Raw genomic sequence first — 24,790 nt, 5'->3', positions numbered from 1 at the left:
GGTTTAGTGCCTTAGCCCGCCCTTGTTCACGTGACCAGGGAGCTGCCGGTTCCTATTTCATCTGCCCGTTAGTAGACGCTCCTGCCCCCAGTGGCTCTCTCTCGACCCGGAAGTGGTTCCTGGCTTTGCTTGGTTTCTGCCTGGTCCATGTGGGCTGCCGGAGGGTAGCGGAGAGAACCGTTTCTTCCGCCATCGCCATCCCGACGCCCTCAGTCGCAGACGATGAAGGTGAAGGTGTTGAGCCGGAATCCGGATGATTACGTGCGGGAAACCAAGCAGGACCTTCAGCGGGGTGAGAAGGGGAATTATTCGAAAGGGCGGCCGGGGTTGTGTTGAGCGTCGCTTCTTAGGAAGCCAAGTTTGGCTCCCTTTGCGATGCCGGAGCGGCTTCCAACACCTGAAGGCGACTCCCGAGTCAGGCTGAGGTTTCCTTTTCTCTTTTTTGCACAGTTCGCCTCTTCAGGCTGAGAGAGATCTCTGCAGGAAGGGGGATCGGGTTGAGAGTTTTTCTGCACATGGCATCTTCCAGAGAGTCATGGGAACTGTAGCTCGTCCAGGGTGTTGGGACTTGTAGCTCTGTGAGGGACAAACTGCGGTTCCTATTCTTTTCTTTCTTCCTTTTTCTTGGGGTGGGGGAAGGGGGAGTTCTGTACTTTTAAAGTATGGTTCGAACACAGCTGGGCACTGCCCATTATCCAAAAACCACGACCGAAATTGGGGAGGGAATTCTTTTATACGTGTGAAATAAAATTTGGTGAAGAAAATCTATGGAGCACTGAGCACAGGGGTCTTTCTTCTGCCTTCCCTTCCTGTGACTTGGGTTGCATCTCGTTTGCAGTGATAAGGCCTGTGCCATTTGCCCAGGTTGTCGCTGCATGGTTGCTGGCACAATCTGGGGCTTGTGTGACATTATGGTAAATTCTAGTCTCATTGCGTAGAGCACTTGGATTATTCCAATGCGTTCTGTGTGGGGCTACCCTCCAAGACTGCCTTGAAACTGAAACTAGTGATGCAGCAGTCTGATAATTAACCAGGACAGCTAGATGTAAACATGAAACACCTATCCTAAAACATTGCACTTGACTGCTTATGTGCTACCAGGCTCAACAACATCCTGGTAATGGCCTATGAGGCCTACATAGTTCAGGGCTCTAGTCTCTGCAGGAGTGCCTCTTTCAGTATCAGTCAATTTGATCCTTAAGATCATTGCTGGAGTGGCTGGGGGGGGGGGAGAGGAGGGGATGGACACCCTTTTCATGGACCTCCGAAGGGTCTTCTCTGGTGGTACACTGACTTTGGAAAGCCCTCAGCTTGAAGATCTGTTTGTCCCCCTCCTTGCTTTACATAAATAGATGTCCGTTAAATACATTTTTGTCTGGTTTTGCTGAATTGAAGTTACTTTGTTTTAATACTTAAGAGCTGCAGATGATTTTTAAGTGTTATAATGGTTCTGAGGTTTCAGGATATTTTGTATGTTGGTTATTATGTTTTATATATGATACATGTTTTATGTTTTATATATTATTGTGTATTACTCTAGGTAATCTTGGGAGGAATGGTGATTTAGAAATGTAACTAGCAAAAAGAAATAAGAAATTTGCTGAAACATTGGATATAATTCATGAACATGTTCTACATTCTCTGAGCAGTGTGGTTGTTTGCCTGATCACCAGTTTATTGAAATCTCAATTTACTACATTAAATGGATTGTGTATGTAGTGACTGATAGAAACATATATTTTTAAAAATATATATTTGAGGGCTGTTTATGAACAATGTATGTTCATTTAAACAGGATTCTTAATTTACTCAAAGCTAGTAAGGCTGATCCAAAGTATGAGAACATTTTTGTTTTCCAGCATAATAGTGTCTTATTAACTAGCTACATAAAAGGCAAAAGGAAGCTTTATGACAGTAATCTTCTCTGTTGTTTTGTATGTTCATATGATTATTTGGTTTATAGTTCCACGGAATTATGATCCTGCATTACATCCCTTTGAGGTTCCACGGGAATATACTCGGGCACTAAATGCAACAAAATTAGACCGTGTTTTTGCAAAGCCTTTTGTTGCATCATTAGATGGCCACAGGGATGGTGTTAACTGCATGGCTAAGCATCCAAACAGCTTGTCTACAGTTTTGTCTGGAGCATGTGATGGAGAGGTATGTATAATTGGATAAAAACACCAACCATAAAGTGTCAGATCATGTTTTTACTGTGGTTATTTAATTCTGCAAGAAATGGAATCTTGCATTTCAGTTATGTGTGTGCCTATAACTATGAGCAAGACTGCACTCTCAGTTTTAGTGCTTAGGTGCTATGCCCTGGAAAAAGGCCTATTTAGTGGAAACAAGCTATATTGGATTAAGGATACAGTACTTCAACTATTGCTCTTGTTTCCTAGTGTATGTTCTCCTTTCCTCTTGAGACAAAGTATTTGGGGAGAAGAGTAGGATGGAAACCTGTGACTTCAGGAAGTAATGATCCAATCATAGCATGAGGGATTGAATAACAGTAACTGGGTTGGTTTCAGTTGGTGCTGCCTGTGGATATAGCCATGGAAGGTGCCTAGTCCTGCAATTCTATATACAGGTACTAGGAAGTAAATCCCACTGACCTCCATTGGGACCTGTCCAAAAGCTAAATTATAACATTAAGTCTTAAAAACTGAACCACCAATTAAAAGTTACCGGTTTAACGCAAGTCATTCGAAGCTCCTATGGGCAAAATGCTCTGTTTTATTTGTCTGGTTTCTAGCCACAATTTTTTAAAATAATACTATTTTATTAATTTTCACAATTAAACATTATCATCACACAAGTATAAAAAGAGAAAATAAAAAAGAAGATAATAAAAAATAGGAAAATGAAAATAAAACATTTTCACACCATAATAAATTCATAATTCAGGATTACTTAGATCCCTCAACTTCCCCCCACTCCCTTCCCTGTTTCTCTTGTATTTTCTTAATTTATACATGTCAGTAATTTCTAGTTTCTATCCACAATTGAGCAACTTCCTATATTTTGCTGACTGAAATATTGAAATAATGTTATAGCAGGATCACCGATTTTACTTATTCAGTCTGAGCTTAATGCAAGTTGCCAACAAATAAGAAGAAAGGGGGCTGGAAACCCTTGCTTACTGGGCTCTGGATGCTCTCGCGAGATTATATGGAATCATCCAAGATCTCATGGGAGCATCCAGAGTCCTCATGTGACTGTCCCAGAGCCCAGCAAGCAAGGTGGAGGGCTTAAAAGCTATTTCCGTAAAGGGTTTACTGGACTCTGGAGACTCACTCAATATACTGTGGGGCCATCTGAGATGTCGGGTGGCTGGGGCAGTTCTGGGGCTCATTCTGACTTTGTATGATTTTACCTTTACATGCAACTCCCAGGAATGCAACCTTCACATAAGTTGTGATCACACTGTCCTGATCTCTAGATTTCAAAAGGGCATCACACCATTTTGTAATATTGTTTCAAAAAACAGTATTAATGCTGAATTGTTCAATAACAACATGCTGCTGTTTGTTTCCAATAGGTTAGAATTTGGAACTTGATGAAGCGTGAATGCACCCGTACATTGCAGGCACATGAGGGCTTTGTGAGAGGAATGTGTACCCGTTTCTGTGGTACTTCTTTCTTCACTGTAAGTAGAATAGTGGGAATTATGGAAAAAGATTCAAATGCTTGGTATACTTCTTTTTCTTTGTTAGTTTCCCCCATTCTGCATTCTGTTTTCTAAATAATAGACTCAAGTACTTTTATTTTATGACTCTCACTTACTACTACAGCAGCTTATTTTTTATCTAGTTCAAGGGCAGGGAATCTCAGGCTTGGGGGAGCGGGTCAAATGCAGCCTTCCAGCCTTCTTTCACTGACCCTTGGGTCTCTCCCCACTCTCCTTAAGTGCTTTTGCCTGGTTGAAATCTCTTTGAACTGCAATAAAGCTTTTGCCTGTCTGGAGGTAGAAGTGTTTTCGTAGAAACCTCTTGACTTTTGTGTGGGTGGAATGCAACCTCTTGTACAAAGGTGAGAGTTATTATGCCTATTTTTGCCTCTGACTTTACCCAAAAAGTTGAGCATGAGGGAATGTGATCCTGCAGACAGAAGAAGGTTTCCCACCTCTTTAGGTTTTACTCTTCCATACTAATGCTACTTTCTTGGAGCATAAAGCAAGCCCAGGGGTAAGCCAATTCTTCAAACCACTCCTGCTATTTCAGAAATATGTTGCTTTCTTTGAGTTTGAAGAGCAGGCACAATGTTCAAACAAATGTGTTCTCTGTTTGAAAAAGCTATAGATTTACATATCCTCTTATTTAAATATCCTCTGTCACTATTGTAAGTCCAGTCACTCAGTACAAGTAATTCTTTTGCCTCTAGCAAACAGTTTAATAAGGTAATGGAGTCCTTGCAGTGCACTTCAGCATAGTTAAATACAATCCCTCTTTAGTACAAACACCTATCTGTTGATGACTATTGTGAGACTTAAAATAATTTTACGGGTATTTTTAATACCTGTTGTGCAGCCTAATACAATTTGTATTTAGACAAAAGTAAGTCCCATGTAGTATTTGCATTGGATTTCAGTCTTGGGGTGGATGTGCGGGAATATTTGCAACACTGTTAAAGCTAATAACTCTTCTTCATTCATCATTTACTTTTCACAATTTGCAGTGTTCCAGTGTTCACTATGCTATTCACAGAAATACAGCTGCTTTCATAGCCCTTTTCCATAGAACTTTAAAAATGTTTAGGCATGCGGCTGGAAGGACAATAGATTTGTCACTCACAATCAGTGAGTGAAGTCCTTGATTGGCAATTAAAAATGACGGAATATGCAGAGTTAGTTGGTCTAACAAGTAAAATAAGAGAACAAAAAAATCAAGTATATAAAGAGGAATGGAAAATTTTTGTGGAGTATTTAGATACAACTGTAAACATGTGCAAACGTTAGTAGGATGAAGGTAAATTCAACAATATAACACATAACAAAGGAATCATAAAGAAATAAAGGAGCTAAATGGATATGCAAGAATAGGTGGGATGGGTGGGAAAATTAAAGGAACCAGGGAAGGGGAAGTTGTAAATGATTGGTGTGTGTATGTGTGTGTATGTATGTATGTATGTATGTATGTATATATATCTATACATGAGAAATCTGGAAGAAATGCAATCAGGCACCACATTTATCATCATCATTATCACTTTTAATTTGTATACCTTCTTTCTATTTTACAATACCCAAGGTGGTTTGCAGGTTGAAGAAACAAAGAATGTACACCTTATAACAATCTAATCCAAGACAAAAATGTGACAATAAAACATAACTTGGAAATAAGCAACCTATATCAAATAAAGTAACATTCAACAATCCATTAGAATAGTATAGAATAATATTAAATATCACCATATAAAAATTAAACAGAAGTCCACTCTTAACAATTATAATAAATAATTTCTAAACTATAATCAATAAAACAATGGCAAATCACAGTGCATAAAATAATACAATACAAATTGAGAAGCAGAGACTGGAGGGTGGGGCAAGGCAGATGGAAGAAGGCCTTGCCTGATGAAGTCTCTCCCCTCACAGTTCTTCCTCCAGGAAGTAAATTTAAGATTGACTACGCACACTTGTTACTTTCACATAAACATCAGAAGGACTGAATTGTAACTCTCTTACTATGAATACAATGTTTTCTCCAAAATCATTAGGTTGGTGATGATAAAACAGTGAAGCACTGGAAAATGGAGGCACCAGCTTATGGGGAAGCAGAAGAACCACTAAATACAATTCTTGGAAAGGTATTACTTTATTCATTGTCTTGTTTTGCTCTCCCTTTCCTTCTGTGTTTAAAGATTCAGATGAAGGTATTGTTTTACTTGAATATGAACAGAAAACTATTGAGCTTGGATCTGTAGTGTCAAAGATGATGTAGGTGTCACTGAATGCCATTATCAGACAATATTCCCATAAGCTGAGTGCCCTTGCAATGCTGGTACAAAGCCTCTGTATGTTAGTTTATTTATTAGATTTTTATACTGGCCTTCAACAAAAATGGTCATGGGTTGTTTTACAAAAAAAGAGAAAAGAAGCATAATACACTATAACCAAAATCATTTAAATAATCATAAATTACATAAATGGCATAAAACACCATAAATGTGCCATCAGTCACTAAAAATTCAGCAGGAAGATTGTTTTAAAACCCAGTATTTGGAAGAAGACTAAGGGTGAGATTTAGATCAGGCATGGAACGACCACTGAAAAGGCTGCAGGAAGAATCAGGTTGTAATTTCCTGCCATACCTCTTGTGTATTTGTGTCTTGGTGCAGTAAGTTGTAGAATTCAGCTGCGTATATTCATTCTAGTGATAATTATCCCCATTTCCTTAAAGTTCAGCAAATAGGTGTGATATTTCTGTAATAATTTTTTTTGGATACTGTAGTGGATTAAGCTACCATTTAGCTTTTTAAAAAATAGGTCCACTCAAGTATAGTGACTTGCTATGCTGTTGCCTCTTGTGAGATTTTATTTGAAAATGTGATAAAAAAAAGCTTGTGCACACAAATGGGGGGGGGGGAATGGTTGCAACTTTTGAAGTACAGTGGTGCCCTGCAAGACGAATGCCTCGCAAAACAAAAAACCCGCTAGACGAAAGGGTTTTCCATTTTTGAGTTGCTTCGCAAGATGAATTTCCCTATGGGCTTGCTTCGCAAGACGAAAACATCTTGCGAGTCTTGCAATTTTTTTTGCCCCCCCCCTTTTTATAAGCCGCTAAGCCACTAATAGCCTTTTAGCCGCTAAGCCTTTAATAGCCGCTAAACCGCTAATAGCGCTAATCCGCTAATAGGGTTGCTTCGCAAGACGAAAAAACCGCTAGACGAAGAGACTCGCGGAATGGATTAATTTCGTCTTGCGAGGCACCACTGTACTTGTAGAGCTGTACCCATGGTTAACTGTAATTTTTTAAAAAATAGCTATACTGTACTGTTCTTCCTAACCAAAGTTACTGGAAATGACTAGCAAAATGTTTGAATAAATAAAATAAAATAATAAAATAAAATAAATAAAAATTGAGACCTTAAGGGTCCCTCATGAGATTGGGTTTCCTTACCGAGATTGCTGCTGTCTCTTGTACCGTCTGGCACTAGATGCAAGAGGGTGATGAGGCAAGGGTGTTTACAAGCCTCCACCCTGACTTCAGATGTTCCAGCTGCTACTCCGCTGCTGAATTTCTGGGTCACAGGAGGTTTCAGAAGAAATAAATCCTGTTCAGCAATGGTTGCTGAAGCAGGCCTCCCTTACTCTGACTGTTTTAGATGTCTCTTACGGTTCCTGGCATTGACACTAAGCACAAAACCCTCCGAGTACAAAACCAGCAATTCATTGTTGGTACTGTTTTTTATATTTGCATTTTAAAGACTGTGTACACTGGAATTGATCACCATTGGAAGGATCCTGTTTTTGCTACTTGTGGTCATCAAGTTGATATCTGGGATGAACAGAGAACCAGTCCTTTATGCTCTTTGACGTGGGGAGTCGATAGCATAAGCAGTGTCAAATTCAATCCAATTGAGGTAACAACTTATTTATATATATTCCACTGTAAGGACTGTCACTAAATGTTTTAGTACCAGCAAACATAGTCAGTGTTGCTGTATAAAATGCAGTTGTATATCCTTTCAGAGGAGTTGGAGGATAACTTGGGTAGATAAAGGTGAAGGAAGCTAATGAGTGAGGAGGGTGAAAAGACCGCAGAAATCACAGGCGGTGGCAGACCTTCTTGTCTGTGCTTGTTGCAAGTCGATTTTGAGGAGGGATTTTGGAAGGGGAGAAATGGCTTGATGGACAGTGAGGAGGTGGGGGTAGATGTTCACAGAAAAGGCAGTTGCAAAGGGAGCAGAACACAGTCTTGGGTGAAAAGGTAGAGATGTTTAAAACTAAAAGTATTAGATTTCCCAATTGTAAAGTAAGATGGGGTCATTAACCCTAAAAAGAGCATCTGTTAACTATACATATCCAAGGATTGCACTCATTGCATACACTGAGCAGTTTTAAGAGTTCCCCTGTCATTTCTTCCACCCACTCAGACTACTTTTAGATTCTCCTAGGTTTTAAAATCAGTTTAAAAGCATGAGATCTGGGAAATGTCTTGAGCTTTATCCCCTCCACATTATCTTCTTTTTTAGCAACAGTAGATTAAATAAGATCGCTTATGTACTGCCACTGAAAATTACACTGTTTAAAAGATAGGGCTGCTGGTTTAAACAAGTCCTGTATATATTATACCTTTTTCTGTTAGCACTTAACAATTTAAGATTTTTTGCTTGACGATATTTACATTACTTGATATGCAACTGATTTTTCAGATGTACCTTTTGGGAAGCTGTGCTTCAGACAGGAATATTGTGCTATATGACATGAGACAATCAACGGCATTGAAGAAGGTAATGCATAATCTTTAAGATCCTGTGACTGAAGTGTCTGTGTATGCATTCCCTGCACACGCCTTTTCATTTTGGATGGGAAATTATCTTTTAAGTTCCACTGCTAAGGACCTCCATAATTTTCATAGTTCTCGGTTGGGTGCAAGATTCTTTTAGCATAGAATTCTTTGTCATGTAGCAGATAGAAAGCGTAGCTTTTCTGAGATCACTTTAGGCTAGCATTGAGAAGCCTTTGCCCACAAGGCTGTTTCCCCCCACATCACACCCAAATAAGGTGCAAATAAGGCAGATAAATATTTGACTACAAAGGAACAGTTGGCAGCCTTGAAATGTGCTCCCTAATTTTTCTTGGCAAGCAGGGATTTCCTTTGGATAAACAGGACTTTTTTAGCTGAATAAATGGGTCTTTACCACAAGTCTCCACTTGCTAGGGATTTAGTCTTGTTTTAAAAGTATTTGTTATTTTTGTGTTTTTAAGTGTTTTAAATTTTATGTAAATTGCCTTGAGGTGGTGGTTTAAAAGGCGATTAATAATTTAATGATAGTGCAAATAATAATAATAATAATAATAATAATAATAATAATAATAATAATGTGGTGCATTTTATATTTGACACTGGGATTGGTTCCACTGGGGAGATCCCACGCACAACCAATCCCTGCAGAAAGCGGGGCTTGCAGTCATTGCTGATCAACTGATTTGTACTGACGGCAACCCCTACAGTGTTTGGCTGCGCTCCAGAGCTGCCTATTGGGAAGCTCCGACTGCATCTTATCCCTGTTGAAAGCAGAGGATCAACTAAAGATATCTTTCATAGTAAGCTGGCCTGAGTTCAAGCTGGTCTACTTTCAACTGATGCCATGGTAATGTCAGGTGATGGATGGGTGAGCCCACACCTATCAAAAGTGGCCTGTGCAGGGGGGGCAGGGTAGAGGAACACCTGTTGGGCTGTATCCAGTTCCCCACCCCTGCTTTAGACTCCTGTAGGGAGATAGTGGAGGTATGAAGAATGCTTTGAACACAATACCTACCCTTGGAACTCTTTGCCTGTTGAGATAAAGCAGGCACCTTCACTGCACTCTTTTCGACGCCTGCTAAATACATTCTTGTTTAGACAATCCGACCCAGTAGCTTAGGGACGCGGGTGGCGCTGTGGGTTCAACCACAGAGCCTAGCACTTGCCGATCAGAAGGTCGGCAGTTCAAATCCCCGTGACGGGGTGAGCTCCCATTGCTCTGTCCCTGCTCCTGCCAACCCAGCAGTTTGAAAGCACGTCAAAGTGCAAGTAGATAAATACGTACTGCTCCGACGGGAAGGTAAACGGCGTTTCTGTGCGCTGCTCTGGTTTGCCAGAAGCGGCTTAGTCATGCTGGCCACATGACCCGGAAGCTGTATGCCGGCTCCCTTGGCCAATAAAGGAAGATGAGCGCCGCAACCCCAGAGTCGGTCACGACTGGACCTAATGGTCAGGGGTCCCTTTACCTTTACCCAGAAGCTTAGAAAGTTGAGGTCATTATAATCTGTTTTTCTATCATAGCTTCTGTATTTTTAAAAAAAGTTTTTAAGTATTGCTGTATATGTTTTTTTATTTTATTGTTTTACCTTTTTATACACCACTTTGAGGTTTTTATAATCAGGTGGGGTGGGTGGGTGTGTACACACATTAAAATAGTGTGGATTTGGAAAAGGACAGTACCATGGGCAGCTCTCCATACCCTTATGCGTCACACTTCCTTATACTAATTTCTGTTTCTCTTAGGTTGTGAGTCAGCAAGCTGGAGTCTGACTTTTTTTAACCTGTGTAAAACACTTAGGCTCTCTTTTTCCGAAATGTCATTGCTGTGGAAATGGAACATTTCAATACTATACACAACATTGTGGATTAAAACAGATCATACAGCACAATTGAAATTTTGTTTGTGTGGTTCAGTTCATCGTGTGGTTTGTTCAGTTATTTGGTAAATAAATGGTACAAGATCATGCTATGCAAATAGTTTCCCCACCGAAAAGGAGATATCCGAAGCCTCTTCAAGGTTCAGTAAAGGTGAAAGGTATTCACTGACTGAGGATAACAAACTTCCTTCTTTGGCTTACAATATCTCCCAGCTGTCGCTACTATTGCCTTTTAGAGTGGGACCGTACAGCATATGGACTGCTAAAGACTTTTCAACTAATCAGCCTTCTGCCAAGTAGGGGTCTGGCTAGAGTAAGTTGTCAGTTTTATCCCTTCAGCAGAGGATCAGGGCAGTCTCTTTTCATTGCCATCTGGCTTTTTTTCAAGCCTTGTTACAGAGTTTCTGATCAGCAAAGCAAATTACTACCAGTATGTTTCAGGGTCTGCATTTAAACCAATTAACATAATTTCACAATATCTACCCTCCATAGAAGTCTACCCCAAGTAAAAGAGGAGTGTCCAAGCCTGTAGTTTTCATTGGTGAACTACAGGTGCATTTCATTGGTGAACTATTACCTCAGTAAAGGAATTATCACATGAGAAAAAATTATTGTGCATTATGGTTCTTCTGATAGCTGTAGAAGCCTAGGTGAGTTTGAGATCATGGGACCTACATTTTTTTTAGTAGTCCTGGCTTCTGTGAACAAGAATCCATTGGACAAATACACTTGATCTTCTTTTCAGAGGGTTGCTGCTGCCATGAGTACCTTATTTTGGATCTGCAGTTCTTGGGCTGCATCCTGAGTAGTTTTTTGTTTTGTTTTTTTACTTGTCAGTTTCTTTACATACGCTTTGTTTTTGGGAAATTCTTGATGCTGACACCAGCATATTCTACACCTTGCACAGACATGTTGGGAACTTGTGGAACTTGTACCAGTTGTTAATACATCTGTATAACTTCTAGTGGTTATCTGAAAAATGTTTGAAAAATATTTAAATTTTCTCAGGTTATCTTGGATATGAGAACAAATACGCTTTGCTGGAATCCCATGGAAGCTTTCATTTTCACTGCTGCAAATGAGGACTTTAAGTAAGAATTATTGTTGCCTTACTTGCTCTCTATTTAAACTTCTGTAGTTATTCAGAACATTTGTAATTTTAAGTTTTGACTTCTACTTCATGTAAGGATATGATTTTTATAGAAGTTACAAGGAGACTGTGGATTTTAACTTTTAACTGGAATCCAAAGAGCTACTTATTTAAATTATTTTTACTTGTTGGCTTTTCCATCTGTGTGGACCTTCAAGATGTCCAATATATGATAATCAATTTGGCAATTCCTTCAGGAAACCTCGGAGGAGGACAATGAAAAAGAAAGCAAAGCAGAAACAAACAATGCCTGGATGAAATACTGGGCTCATAGTTGGATAAGGAGGGGGTTCAATAGATCATTGCACGTATGTCAAGTTGAAGCTCACTCAGAGCAGAATTGGCCTCTAAGGGCAAAATGTACTCCTGGGGTCTAATGGGCACCTGCCATGCTTTCTTTGTAATTTATTTGTTCAGAGGAGTGTACAAGAAAAAAAATACAAAAATAGAAAAACTACTCCAATGCTTTTAAATTCCTTTTTTATTATGACACTTCATGATACAAGCAAAATGCTCTATCAAAGTCAGACAAGTGGGTACAAATATTTTTGAAAATACATTTGATTTTGCTAGTATTCAGCCCCTGGAAAGGAAGCCTTACCTGAGCAATTGAACATAATGGAATTAGGTGTAAAGTGTTAACTTCCTTTCTTTTGCAGCTTATATACTTTTGATATGCGATTTCTTGACAAGCCTGTAGTGGTTCATATGGATCATGTGTCTGCAGTCCTTGATGTGGATTACTCTCCTACTGGGAAAGAATTTGTTTCTGCCAGCTTTGATAAATCTATTCGCATTTTTCCAGTAGACAAAGGTCATAGCAGGTCAGTGATTTTACAAATAGGCTTCTCTTGGGACCCCCTCCTCCTTTCCCACCATTCTTAATGCTCTCATTAACTTATTTAATGTGCTTATTGAGGAAGGATATATCCTCCTACCAGTAGTTGTTTGTTGCTTGCACTGAAAAAGTAATAATTCACAGCTGTTGAATTTCCAGTTGAATTGTCCAGTATTTCAGTACTTCCTATACGTTAGAATGTATATTGAATTTACAAACTAAAATTGATTGAGTTCTAAATCCTACCTTAGACTAGCCTAATGATGGGCTCACGCAGTGGGATTTTTGCTTTTGCAAATCCACTCTTTCAAGAGTCTTGCGTCATGTATAATGGTGAGGTGCTCAAGAAACAAGTCTGTCAAATTCTCCTGTGGGGCTGGGAGAGGTCAACATCTGACCCACTGGCAGGATCCACTTCCCTACCCCTACTGAGAGCCAGTGTGGTGTAGTGGTTACGAGTGGTAGACTCATAATCTGGTGAACCGGGTTTGCGTCTCCACTCCTCCACATGCAGCTGCTGGGTGACCTTGGGCTAGTCACACTTCTCTGAAGTCTCTCAGCCCCACTCACCTCACAGAGTGTTTGTTGTGGGGGAGGAAGGGAAAGGAGAATGTTAGCCACTTTGAAACTCCTTCAGGTAGTGATAAAGTGGGATATCAAATCCAAACTCTTCTTCTCTTCTTCTACTTATATAAAGTAGCTCTGTTTTCCTTCAGAATAGAGCTTTGCCTCTCAGGAGTTCAAAATATATCAAATCCAAACTCTTCTTCTCTTCTTCTACTTATATAAAGTAGCTCTGTTTTCCTTCAGAATAGAGCTTTGCCTCTCAGGAGTTCAAAATATAAAAATACATAATTAAAGGAAACAGTTAAAATACAATATTGACAGACTGTGTTGAGACACAGTAAAGTCATTCAAACTCAGAAAATAATGTATACTTCCAGGATCCATATAACCTCTTTAATGAGATTGTTTTAAAAAACATGAGTTTTGTATAGAAGTAATATTTTACTTATCAAAGGCCCATTGCTGAACTTATTTGTCTAATCCAGGAGGCTTCTTTCACAGTCCCAGGGGCTCATAAGCCATGGCATATTTTGTGTTCCTAATTAAGCCCTGAATGTGAAACTTGAGAAGACAGAAGAAATAAGAGATACTCTGTTTATTAAGTTCATTAAAAGCCCTTGGCAAATGAACCAGATGTTTGTGTGATTAAATGAAAGAATCAAGTTATTCACCCATATGCTATTGTATTGCTCTTGTCCTCAGAAGAGTGATTTTTCAAAACCTGTGACACAAGCAAAAGGCACAAATAAAATATTTTTTAAAAAAGAAAGGGTTAGGTGAAAGAAGCATCTGAAATTGCATACAATTATTTTCTTCCAGAGATCAATAAGGAGAGTAGAGGGCACCAATAAAGGCCTTTTCTGTACTTTTATCAGAATGGCATGACTGCTGTTAAATATGTCATGAAGCTAGTGATCTAATATGTTAAGGAGTGATTGGACCATTCTTCAAAAAACTAATAATTTGAGCAAAGGGGAGACTTGCTCTTTAGTTACTCTCTTTTGTCTACATAATATATGAAAAATAGTTAATATTTTATATGTGCACAGCTCAAGACTCATGGGGCTCTGGCTTGCTTGTGAGGTCCTCCTGAACTCCTTAACTCATATATAAGCATGCACATATGCACATACTTCTTTTCAGGCAAACCTCACTGAAAATATTGGGTGAGATTCAGTGTAGCAGAAGATGGTATCCACTACAACCCCCTGTGCACCCCCAAAATCTGCTCTGGTGCTTTGGGAGACGACTCAGGCAGATTTTTGGGGCATGCAGGGACTGGAAGGGGAGAAAAGAAACCAGAAGTCCAATTACACAAGCAGATTTCTAGCAACTAGAGGATGAATATTGTTTGATGTTGCCCACTGTTTATAGTTGAAACTATAAGCACCAATTAAAATTATATAACACTATATGATATAAATCTATGTAATAAAATGGCCAAGACATACTTCAAAACTGCATCTCCCTTCATCTCAGGGCAAGATTGTTTTTTAGTAGCCCTGTGGTGGCAGTGAATAATAAAATAAAGCTATGAATATGTATTCATGATTGTAATGTGCTTTGGTTGCATTCCGATCTTAATTGAAAACAAATTAGACTACTGGGGACATAAGCAAAGTCTCCATGTAAGTAGTAATTATCATCTATAGCTGTTCTATGTCTTATGTATTTATTTTTAAACAGTAGACTTGAATGAAGAAAAAATATAGGTTACAATAAATAATATAACCAAATGAAAATAATTGTAAATTGTACATAGTTGTTAAATAATTACAAGATGGGTACTCTGCGCCTTTATAAATATTTTAGAGTATAATTTAAATCAGAACAGAGTACTTGCTCTAATTTAAGGCGTTATATCGAAGAGTGGAACTCATTTTGCGTAACATTGCTTTTGCAGCTCCTTTTTTCTCTCCCACAAAAAGCTATTCCTGTGGATTGAGGGACCCTTTGGAAAAATGTTGCTGCTGCTTGTTGTTGTTGTTGTTAATTATTATTATTATTATTAGATGATTATTATTGAATTGTCTTACACACGTTTCAAGCCAATGTGCAGGATACAAGAAAAGAACTATTAAAAACCCCCAGTTAAAACCAAAAGAGAAAACACCAGCAGATACATATTTTAAAAATACAAATCAGATGCCTTAGCAGAGACACATTCATCCAGCTTGGAATGCCTGTTGGAGAAAAAATGTTCACAGTATCATCTAGGTTTCATCAAGATAGTCTCTGCTGAGTTTCATCTTTGCTGCCACAAGCCAAACTGGTCATGTGACTTTCAGTGACATGTTTCAGTTGGTTTTTTGCACTTAAGCAGAACTACAACCAAGCAGGTGTTGACTGAGTTTCTGACTGAATGTCAAAAGCTGATCTATATAACAGCTTCAACGCCTGGTATTGCCAACTGCACACCTAGTTAATGGAAGCTTAGCTGATAGTTAACCCTCCCCCCAAAAAAATGAGTTTGGTCTTCCATGTGCTCAGAGTCATGAGAACAGGCTAGAAGTTGTCATTATTAGCACAGAGGTGATTCACACGACCACTGTTTATCTCATCTGTGTATTCTGGTAACAGACATCTTCCTTGAGGTGTTGGGTAAGGGCCCCAGAGATAATTATTTTTGAGTCTTTTGTATGCAGTTAGTAATTTCTGAGGATTTAGGTGGTGCTACATATTGTTTAATTTGTCAGCAATACACGTTGTATACCTTAAAAATAAACTTATTGGTCCCTTTTATGAATAAAAAATAACACTTTCCAGTGTTGAAAGGAAAATGCATGATGAAAGAAAACCTCAGTATAAATGTTCCAATTTAATAGGCGTTTTTGTTTGTTTGTTTTAGAGAAGTCTATCATACAAAGCGAATGCAGCATGTCATTACTGTTAAATGGACATCTGACAACAAATATATCTTGTGTGGCTCTGACGAAATGAACATTCGTTTGTGGAAAGCTAATGCTTCTGAAAAACTTGGTGTGGTAAGTAAATTCAAATTGTATTTTTTAAAGTGAATTAAGGTGACAAAAATATATTTATGTATTTAAAATGCTGATCTTTAATTTGGCTTAGTTGTATGCATGATAATCTTTTATTGCAACCAGCCTGCCTTGAGTTTGCTCATTTTCTTTATTATGGTATATACCGGTATATCAGTTTAATATAACTGTTCAGTGGCTCAGTTCACACGTACTGCTAAGAGTAAACCATGTGTTAGCATGAGGCTGTGGGTTCTCAGAGAGGTTATTGCTGCCACTGCAGTCCTCCCCCATTTCCACGGCAGTACCTGGGGCTCCTGCTCTTTGTTTTCTCCAGATTGTCTCCTCCAGATTTGTCGGGAGCAAGACAAATGATAAGCCTGAGTTTTTTATGACACATTAAATCAGACTGGTTTAGCACTGGGTAATGCAGCAGTGGGACTGGGGGAGGAGTGCAGAAGTAGCTGTTTGGCTAAATGCTCCTCAAGAGAGTAGAGTTGATCATTCAGCTCCATGCTCATGTGATACCGCAAAAGATTAAGCTTCTGAAGAAAAAAATATGCAAGAATATTTAATGCATAGAAGTGTCATGCGGGCTAAACCTTTTTTTTCTTTAAAGAAACCAATATGAATAAGAGGAGCTTCTCCATCATTGCAGAATTCTCTTCTGTCAGAGATGCACTGCACAATTTTACTTGACGTTTGGATTAGACCTAAATACACTGCTTAGGTTGTGGCTTTCATAGTTGATGAATGTTTATTTGACTGGTAGTTGTACTTTGACACTGAGGCTGCTCAAGTATTCATCATTTCTGACATTCATGTTTCCTTGGCTTCATTAATGTATTTGGCGTTGCACTCATTACGTAAAATCAGTGGAACACTCTAGCAAGAACAGCATCTCTGCAGGAGCCAGAGGCGCTTACCCTGTCTACACTCCACTGACGATTAAGCCTATGATATTCTGGGTAACTGTGGTGGAGATAAATGACATCTAGTTGTTACAGCTGCAGGAGAGTGTTCTTTAAAAAGGAGTGCTGCTTTCCAAAATAGAAACTTTACGTTTCTGCATCTATGTAATGCAGACTTTGTGAAAGCAAATCTGCTTTTAAATTGCAAAAGTTGCACGCAATTGAATAAGTTACATGAGATGGGCATTTTAAATATCTAATGTGGTGCACCTGATACAATTTAGACAAGATACACGCTAATCTTGGGTATCTTCTTCACAAAAAGAAAGCTACAGTTGTGGTCTTGATAATGTAAATGAACTAGTAATTTCGAGTATTCACTCATTGTAATGTTTTGTAGAACTCTCTTGGATTGTATAACAATCAGTATGGGGTTTAGTAACGCAATGAGCTTTTATAGCCCAGTCCTTTTGAGTTTCTGTCTGAAGTAGTAGCATATAGGCACAAATATAATACTCGAAGTGCTAGTGTGAGGCCTTTGCTTCTGCCTTTGCTATATAACAGGAATCATTTTTAATCTTTGATCATAGTCTCACCCTTAAGCCCAGGATAGCCCTCAAAGCTGATGCTTTGGAGGAAGTTACTCTGGCCTGTTTGTGCTAACAAGAGCAAGTTGTCAATATGCATTGAACTGAGGTCAGGGAGGTGATGATACAATTGTGCATTTGCTTTTAAAAAAAGAGATATTGAGATTTCTGTTCCAGGTGTTTATAACGTGATGGGGCTATGGACATAATGTGAATATCAGGTGCAGTTCATGCCTAATCCTGAGACAGGCCCCTGGCTTCTGCTCTACTGCCATTTTGTGAAAATTCATGCTATATTTCATATTATACTGACCTTTGTATGAATGCCCCTCATCATAGATGTTAGCCTGTCACTTTTCCTCCTATTCCAAGCTCCCTTCCCCCTCTTCCCCTTCCTGATTTTGCACACATTCACCTACACAGTAATTCAGGAGTGCTGTGCATATAAACTCACAATATTGTTTTTGTCTGCAGAAGGAGCAGGGTTCTATCAGCAACCATTTTTTAAAGTAATTGCCTTTAATTAAAATGAAAGCCTTTTAATTTGGATTGCATTGACTATTTGCACTGCAGGAATGTCTGGAATGTATTGCTGACTAAACAAACTATTATGGGATGTCTTGAGATAATGACCAAGGAAAAATATCACATGTAATTTGTGTAGCATTACTGTAAATGTCTGCTAACATTGATTCAATTTAATATCTTATATTTGAGAGCTAAGACAACTCCAGCTGGATGTTTGTATCAAATGTTTTCCTCTAGAGCCCAAAAGGTGACTTTCGTTATTTGTGTATGTTGGTGAAATCATTAGGGGTTTGGCATCAAGATGCTTAGGTTTTGACTCTATAGATGAACAACCCTCCTCCCATTAATTCATTACACCCTTTTATAGATATATAAGGGAAAAAACGAAGGTGTCCGGAAGAGAGGCTAATTGAAACCATCCTACTCAATTAATAAAATAAGCTATACCTAACTAAGCAGCTGAGTATAACGGGCTTCTGCTTCCTTGCTTCCAGCAAAAAAATATTCCTACTGGAGTGATTAAATTCTGCGTAGATTGCCAGTAAAGTGATAACAAATAGGCAGCCATTTTATAAAGTATGGCAAACTTAAATAATAAATATATAAGTTCTTGCGTCAACTTCAGGTGCAAGTATTTATCCATTTGCGATTGGATCCAAAGCTGACCTTCACAGATGGACTTTGATCCAGTTGTGGTTCCTGCTAACAAAATTGGGCAGAATGTGACTTCTAGTTATTTCCCCTGCAGCTTTCTATCCACATCATCTCCCACACTGAAGAGGGTTCTTCAACCCTCTGCGGCAAAATTTCAGGTGGAAGGGGGGATCTGTAAAAGTCACCTCCTCTCCCCATTCCTTCCATTAGTGGGTGCTGTGAGTGGAACTCTCCTCACAGGGTTATTGGAGCCCTAAGATGCCTGATGAAAAATCCATAGAAAAAATGGGTCATGTTAATGCTTGCATTGGACTGAGCAACTTGGAGATGGTAACTAGTATGGGTGGCGCTGTGGGTTAAACCACTGAGCCTAGGACTTGCCGATCAGAAGGTCGGCGGTTCGAATCCCCGTGACGGGGTGAGCTCCCGTTGCTCGGTCCCTGCTCCTGCCAACCTAGCAGTTCAAAAGCACATCAAGTGCAAGTAGAGAAATAGGTACCGCTCTGGCGAGAAGGTAAACTGTGTTTCTGTGCGCTGCTCTGGTTTGCCAGAAGCGGCTTAGTCATGCTGGCCACGTGACCCAGAAGCTGTACGCCGGCTCCCTCGGCCAATAAGGCGAGATGAGCGCCGCAACCCCAGAGTCGCCACGACTGGACCTAATGGTCAGGGGTCCCTTTACCTTTACCTTTATATAAGTAAGATGTGTTCCCAGAATGGTTTTAAGGTAAAAGGTAAAGGTACCCCTGCCCGTAAGGGCCAGTCTTGACAGACTCTAGGGTTGTGCGCTCATCTCACTCTAGAGGCCAGGAGCCAGCGCTGTCCACAGACCCTTCCGGGTCACATGGCCAGCGTGACGAAGCTGCTCTGACGAACCGGCACCAGAGCAGCACACAGAAACGCCGTTTACCTTCCTGCTATAAAGCGGTACCTATTTATCTACTTGCACTTAAGGGTGCTTTCAAACTGTTTGGTGGGCAGGAGCTGGGACTGAACGACAGCAGCTCACCCCGCCGCGGGGATTCGAACCGCCGACCATACGATCGGCAAGTCCTAGGCACTGAGGTTTTACCCACAGCGCCACCCGCGTCCCTGTGGAATGGTTTTAGGTAGCACTTTTAAACAGACTTACTTGAAAACAAGTTCTATTAGTTCTTGGTTTTTCTGAGAGTCAAATCAGCTTTGACTACATTTTTGCCCATTTTTGTTCCACTGCTATTGGAACGAACTATTTATTGAATTTGTATACTGCCTTTTTGCCTAGGCACACCAGGAGTTTTACAGTTACACAGTTTTGCCACTCACTCACCTGCAGATAAAAATGAACCATGAACAGCCCCCTTCCTCCAGCCCTCCTTCTTCCTTCTCACAAGGCAAATGATGTTTTTTGGCAAGTGGCAAAGAGGGGATAGTTTGCCTGGCATAGGCCCTGATGGTATCTCTGCTTCCCTCTGAAATAGACAATTAATCCACTCCAGGGACTACTTCATATTTGCTGCCTCTTCTAATGGGCAGGGTGATTGCTGTTAATTGGAGGGTTATTTAACATGTGATTTATTCCTTCTTACTACTCTTTCTGCCCCCTCAACCTGAATAGCCTACTTGTGGGGGATGGGAGAAGAATATACAGTTTCTAGTATATCCAGTTTCTAGTATATCCAGTGGAATCCAGTTTCTTTTTCTCTCGTGCTTGCACAGTGTGGGATTGCACAGTTTTAGCTGATATTTGCCAGGTTCTTGGAGATCTGGCAGTGACAGTTTTGTACCTGTTAGCAGACACACGGGAACCAACAATACTTCTTGTGGATTTGCACACTTCTAAAACTGTTCTGTCTTGCTTTATGGAATAAGTCATCTTTACCACCTGCTCAGTTTTAACACCAGGGTCTGTTTCTGTAGCTTCTTCCTCGGGAAAAAGCAGCTATGAACTACAATGAGAAATTGAAAGAGAAATTCCAGCACCACCCCCAAATCAAACGTATAAGTCGCCATCGACACTTGCCAAAGATGATCTACAGCCAGGCCAGAGAGCAACGCATCATGAGAGAAGCTCGTCGGCGAAAGTATGTTACTTCTTAACTTTACCTTGTTAAATTATATGTTATATTGGGCCATTCTTTCAGTTAGCCCAGCAACACTTTTGAATAGATTTAGAGGAAACTTGCTAACTTGAAGAGCAGTTCCGTTTACTCTTTTCTATTGAAATTTTACCAAAATGAAAGAAATCTGTATAGGAGTCTATTGGCAAGCTTTCATTATTTTATTGCATATTATTCTAAGGGCAAGAAGTTGGACTAGATGATTTATTGGTTCTTGCAAATGATTCTGGAACATTTATTTGTTAATTTAAGCAATTAGATTGCATGAGGCAATGGGGTGGAAAGGGAAGTCAAAGTGGTGGTAAATACTCACGTTCAAGAGAAAAGGAACAGGTGGTTTCTCCATGGAACAAAATAGACGATCCAAAGAAATAGTAGAGAACACTATAAAATACATTATTCAGTTTTGTTTTAATTGAATCTGTTGCCTAAAAGAAGCAACTCAAAATGAGTTTCTGCTCAAGTTTATGATCTAGCAGCCAGTTAGTGATTTTCCAAATATAGTAGGGCATTTTCAGTATATTGTTTTTTAGAAGCAATGTAGAGTATGGTCAGTTAAGTACTTTGTTTTTTAAATAAAATTATACCCCTTGTGGCTGAAATAATCTAATTTTGATGTTTTTTATTCTAGGGAAATGAATCGACGGAAACACAGCAAGCCTGGATCTGTACCGCTTGTGTCAGAGAAGAAGAAACACATTGTGGCTGTAGTAAAATAATAGTTTATATAATGGCCTGTTTTATTGGTTGAATTCTTAAAGACAATGTGCACATCCTTTTGTTATAGGAGATAATTCTGACACTTTTACTTTTTAAATGTCTCCATTACTATTGTAATGTTTGGATTTTGCATTAAAAAGGTATTTAAAATTTTATATCTAGATATGCTACTGATATAGTTTAGGTTAATTTTGTGACCTCCAGTAGCATTTCATTCTGTTGTACCTTCTGTCAATTTTAATTTTGTGTCACCTGAAAAAGAGACACAGGTGTTGTATCCACTGCCAAAAAGGATGAACAACTTCATTATGCAACAAGCAGCTTTCCCTTTACTAGAGACTACATAAGCATTCAGCATGTAATTTCTAAAATCCTATGAAGAGTTCTTCATAGGCTAGATAATTTAGGAAACCCTAGTGTTATGACACTTGCCTGTGTTTCCTTACTGCACCCATCAACATAATTGAGCAGTTGTCAATATGTGATATTAAAACAAAGATTGAATTGAAAACCAAAAGGAATTGAAAACCAATAAAGATACTTCAAAATAAAATCCAGGAGCAGGACCCAGTAAAAATTCTGCCCTACTCAGATTTTTCTTGAAAAATTCACATAGACTGTTAGTGATGTCCTCCATAGGAATAATTCAGTAAGTACTCCTGAGACAGAAAGTACTGGTCTCATATTTTTGCATCTCCAAGTAATGCTGGAAAAGAAACTGAAACACTTGAAGAATCTCTGCCAGTCAGTGAAATCAGTGGGAAATGGACCAGTAGCCTGACTTTATTTAAGGCAGACTTTGTTTCTGGGATTTCTGCAATAATTTAAACCATCTGGGGGGGCATCGATTGATATTAAACTGGCCAAACATTTACTAACAGTTGCCTTGTTTTCTGCTTGTAGTTATGGCTCACAAAATATCTGTGCAGTTTCCTCCGCAAATGATCATCAAGCCCTGTGGTGATGGCCTGGAACTTTGCATTGTGTGTGCTATTCATTACCTACTTCCAGTTCTATCAGTTGCTACTTATTCCCTGTGTCGAGTCATAGTGAGCTATAATCGGCTTCTCTAGGAGAAGTGTTTCTAATTGTGGGATTGGGTTAACGATCTGTATCTGAGCCTTCAGCAAGGAGCTTCTTGCATCTTAAGTGACAGGAGTAGGATCAGCATGGTCCTAAGTGCTAATTTTTCTGAAGAGAGCCTAATGGGTGCAGAGCTCTGCAGAGGATTTTATCCATAGGAACAAAAGACCTGAAGAAGGAAGGGGATGTTGACCATAGGAAAATGCTGCATCATAGATGAGATGGAAGTAGCACATCAGCAAATTTCTTTACCAGACTGTGTTGATGACAGGAAATGATTTCTCATGCCATAAGCATTCAGGACACAATAAGCCAAAATTATTTTTCCTACAAAGCAAGTAATCTAGTTTTTAAAATTGAAGGAGAAACATTTAATTGGTACAGCTGGATAAATAAAGGTGTATTTATAGATAAGCTATTTGAGGAATAGCGCCTGTTGGGTTTTTTTGAACTAGTTAAGGCAAAAATTTAACCTTTGTGAACAAATCCATGGACAATATTTGCAGCTGCATCTTTTTGCAATAGAGTATTTGCAATCAGAAAATACTGGGATGTTTCTGATAAACCCGTGTTTCAAAATAATCCTACTCTTTCTGGTTGTCTCTGAAGCCCCAAAAACATCAGCGAAAAAAGCATAGAGTAAATAACTGGATTAAAATGGCAATCTCAAAATGTAGAACAAAATGGAACCCATTTGTTGGGAAAGTTTATGTAAAGTATCTCTTTTTCAAATATTCAAATATATGAAAGTAAAAGTATTTCCCAGTATACTATTATATACACCTTTGGGGGTTTTGTTTATTGTTTTGCATTTTTTGCTCTGGCCATGTTTGCTCTGGCCACACACATCACTGGTATGTGGCCCCCAGAAGGGTTCCCATGAGGTAATGTGGCCCTTGGGCTGAAAAAGTTCTCCCATGCCTGGGTTGATTTATTTGAACAGCGTATAATGTGACCCCAGGGAAGTGCCTCTATATACACACACACCATAGTTAACATTTCTTAGTGTTTCTGATTTCTGAAAAAAACCATGTAAGTCTGAATCAACTTTATGGTCAATGCTGCCCATTTGTTCTGTGCTGAGAGAATAATCAGAGCAAACTCCCTTCAATAAAATGAGAATTAGCAAACTTACAGGAACATGACTAAAGTGGTGCTCTTCAAAGTGCCAAAGCTCAGATTACAGGAATTCATCATATCCATGAATCAGATAGCATTGGTCTTGCAGTGTAATTCTACCTAAATTATGTTTGTCAGTTGAGAATGCCAAATTAAATGCTGTTTTGTCAAAATTTATTGCTGCTGTTGGGAAACTGCTTTGATGACATGACAACCCCTCTTGAGAGAGGAGGAGGAGACTGCTTGAACCATTCCTGTTATTGTGAAAAGATGGGGCAAAGTGAGTTAAGACACCAATGGCTGAAAGATTTCTACCTGCTGCACTGCACTGGTGAGAGAGATTACATTATACAAAGGCAAAATCTCAGAGGAATGTCTCTTGTATGTATTCCATAGACATGAATGGGAATTAACTTTTTAATATTTTTTGAATAACATATAAGGCAACAAATACAAACATTTGCTGGTTGGGAAGAGAAGAGACAGCAAGCTTGATTATTGTGTTCTTTCTTCACTGGTGCAGATGAAAGGACAAAAATGTGCATTGAATACTTTATCAATGGTTTGGGACCAGAATATATCAGAAATGGCATACTCCCGCCGTCCTCAGCATAAGCCTGTCAGGACCTTCAACACTATTCATATCTGCATATATCACCAAGTAGAACTGTTTAGGATATTGAGAGATAATTTGAGTTTTGCCATTGCCAGGTTTGAAGGGGCCATTGGCAAATGCCCATCTGGTTCATATATCAGTGAATCTCTCTGGTACGAAAAATGTAATACCAGGCGTTGGGGGAAATTAAAATGGCAGCATCACCATCTGATTGCAAAATAGTTCATTTTCTAGCATAGACATTCTGTTTCATAGAAATAATGGGATTTTGCTAAGGGAAGGTTAGAGTTTGTTAATCCTCTAATGAACAGTTCTCAATGTGTTAATTTGTTTGTACTCGGTGCACAGAGAGGTTTTCCATTAATGCACACTTTCAGTTGGAACTCATCCAGGTACCGTAGGTATTAATAACACCATGGACGAAAACTATATGCAAGGTAAAAAGGACAGAACATAATTATGTTTTTTCCTTCTTTGCAAGAAAATTGGAACAATGAGGGTTGTATGTGTTGAGAGAAAGAAAGGAGGGCTTCTGAAACACTGGTAATTTCTATACATAATACACTTGAAGCCAAGGTCTGCATATATG

The 24,790-nt window shown here is 39.2% G+C and overlaps 1 protein-coding gene across 1 annotated transcript; it reads left to right on the top strand.

Moving 5' to 3' along the window:
* Positions 1–83: 83 nt before the first annotated feature.
* Positions 84–21,538, top strand: DCAF13 (DDB1 and CUL4 associated factor 13). Its single transcript, XM_028736329.2, has 11 exons — positions 84–292; positions 1,964–2,163; positions 3,545–3,652; positions 5,722–5,811; positions 7,432–7,587; positions 8,380–8,457; positions 11,360–11,442; positions 12,161–12,325; positions 15,755–15,890; positions 20,464–20,627; positions 21,295–21,538. Exons 1-11 carry the CDS (start codon positions 223–225, stop codon positions 21,380–21,382), a joined length of 1,338 nt encoding a protein of 445 aa, XP_028592162.1. The 5' UTR covers positions 84–222; the 3' UTR covers positions 21,383–21,538.
* The last annotated feature ends 3,252 nt before the right edge of the window (positions 21,539–24,790 follow it).

The sequence above is a fragment of the Podarcis muralis genome, chromosome 8, assembly GCF_964188315.1.
Source record: "Podarcis muralis chromosome 8, rPodMur119.hap1.1, whole genome shotgun sequence".
Lineage (NCBI taxonomy): Eukaryota > Metazoa > Chordata > Lepidosauria > Squamata > Lacertidae > Podarcis > Podarcis muralis.
The sequence above is the reverse complement of the archived record's forward strand: the minus strand, read 5'-3'. Positions and strand labels throughout refer to the sequence as shown.

Coding starts and splice junctions, on each gene's coding strand:
- DCAF13 (XM_028736329.2), top strand. CDS start 223: ATGAAGGTGAAGGTGTTGAGCCGGAATCCGGATGATTACGTGCGGGAA. Junction 2,164..3,544: donor CTGGAGCATGTGATGGAGAG/GTATGTATAATT, acceptor TGTTTCCAATAG/GTTAGAATTTGGAACTTGAT. Junction 15,891..20,463: donor CTTCTGAAAAACTTGGTGTG/GTAAGTAAATTC, acceptor CTGTTTCTGTAG/CTTCTTCCTCGGGAAAAAGC.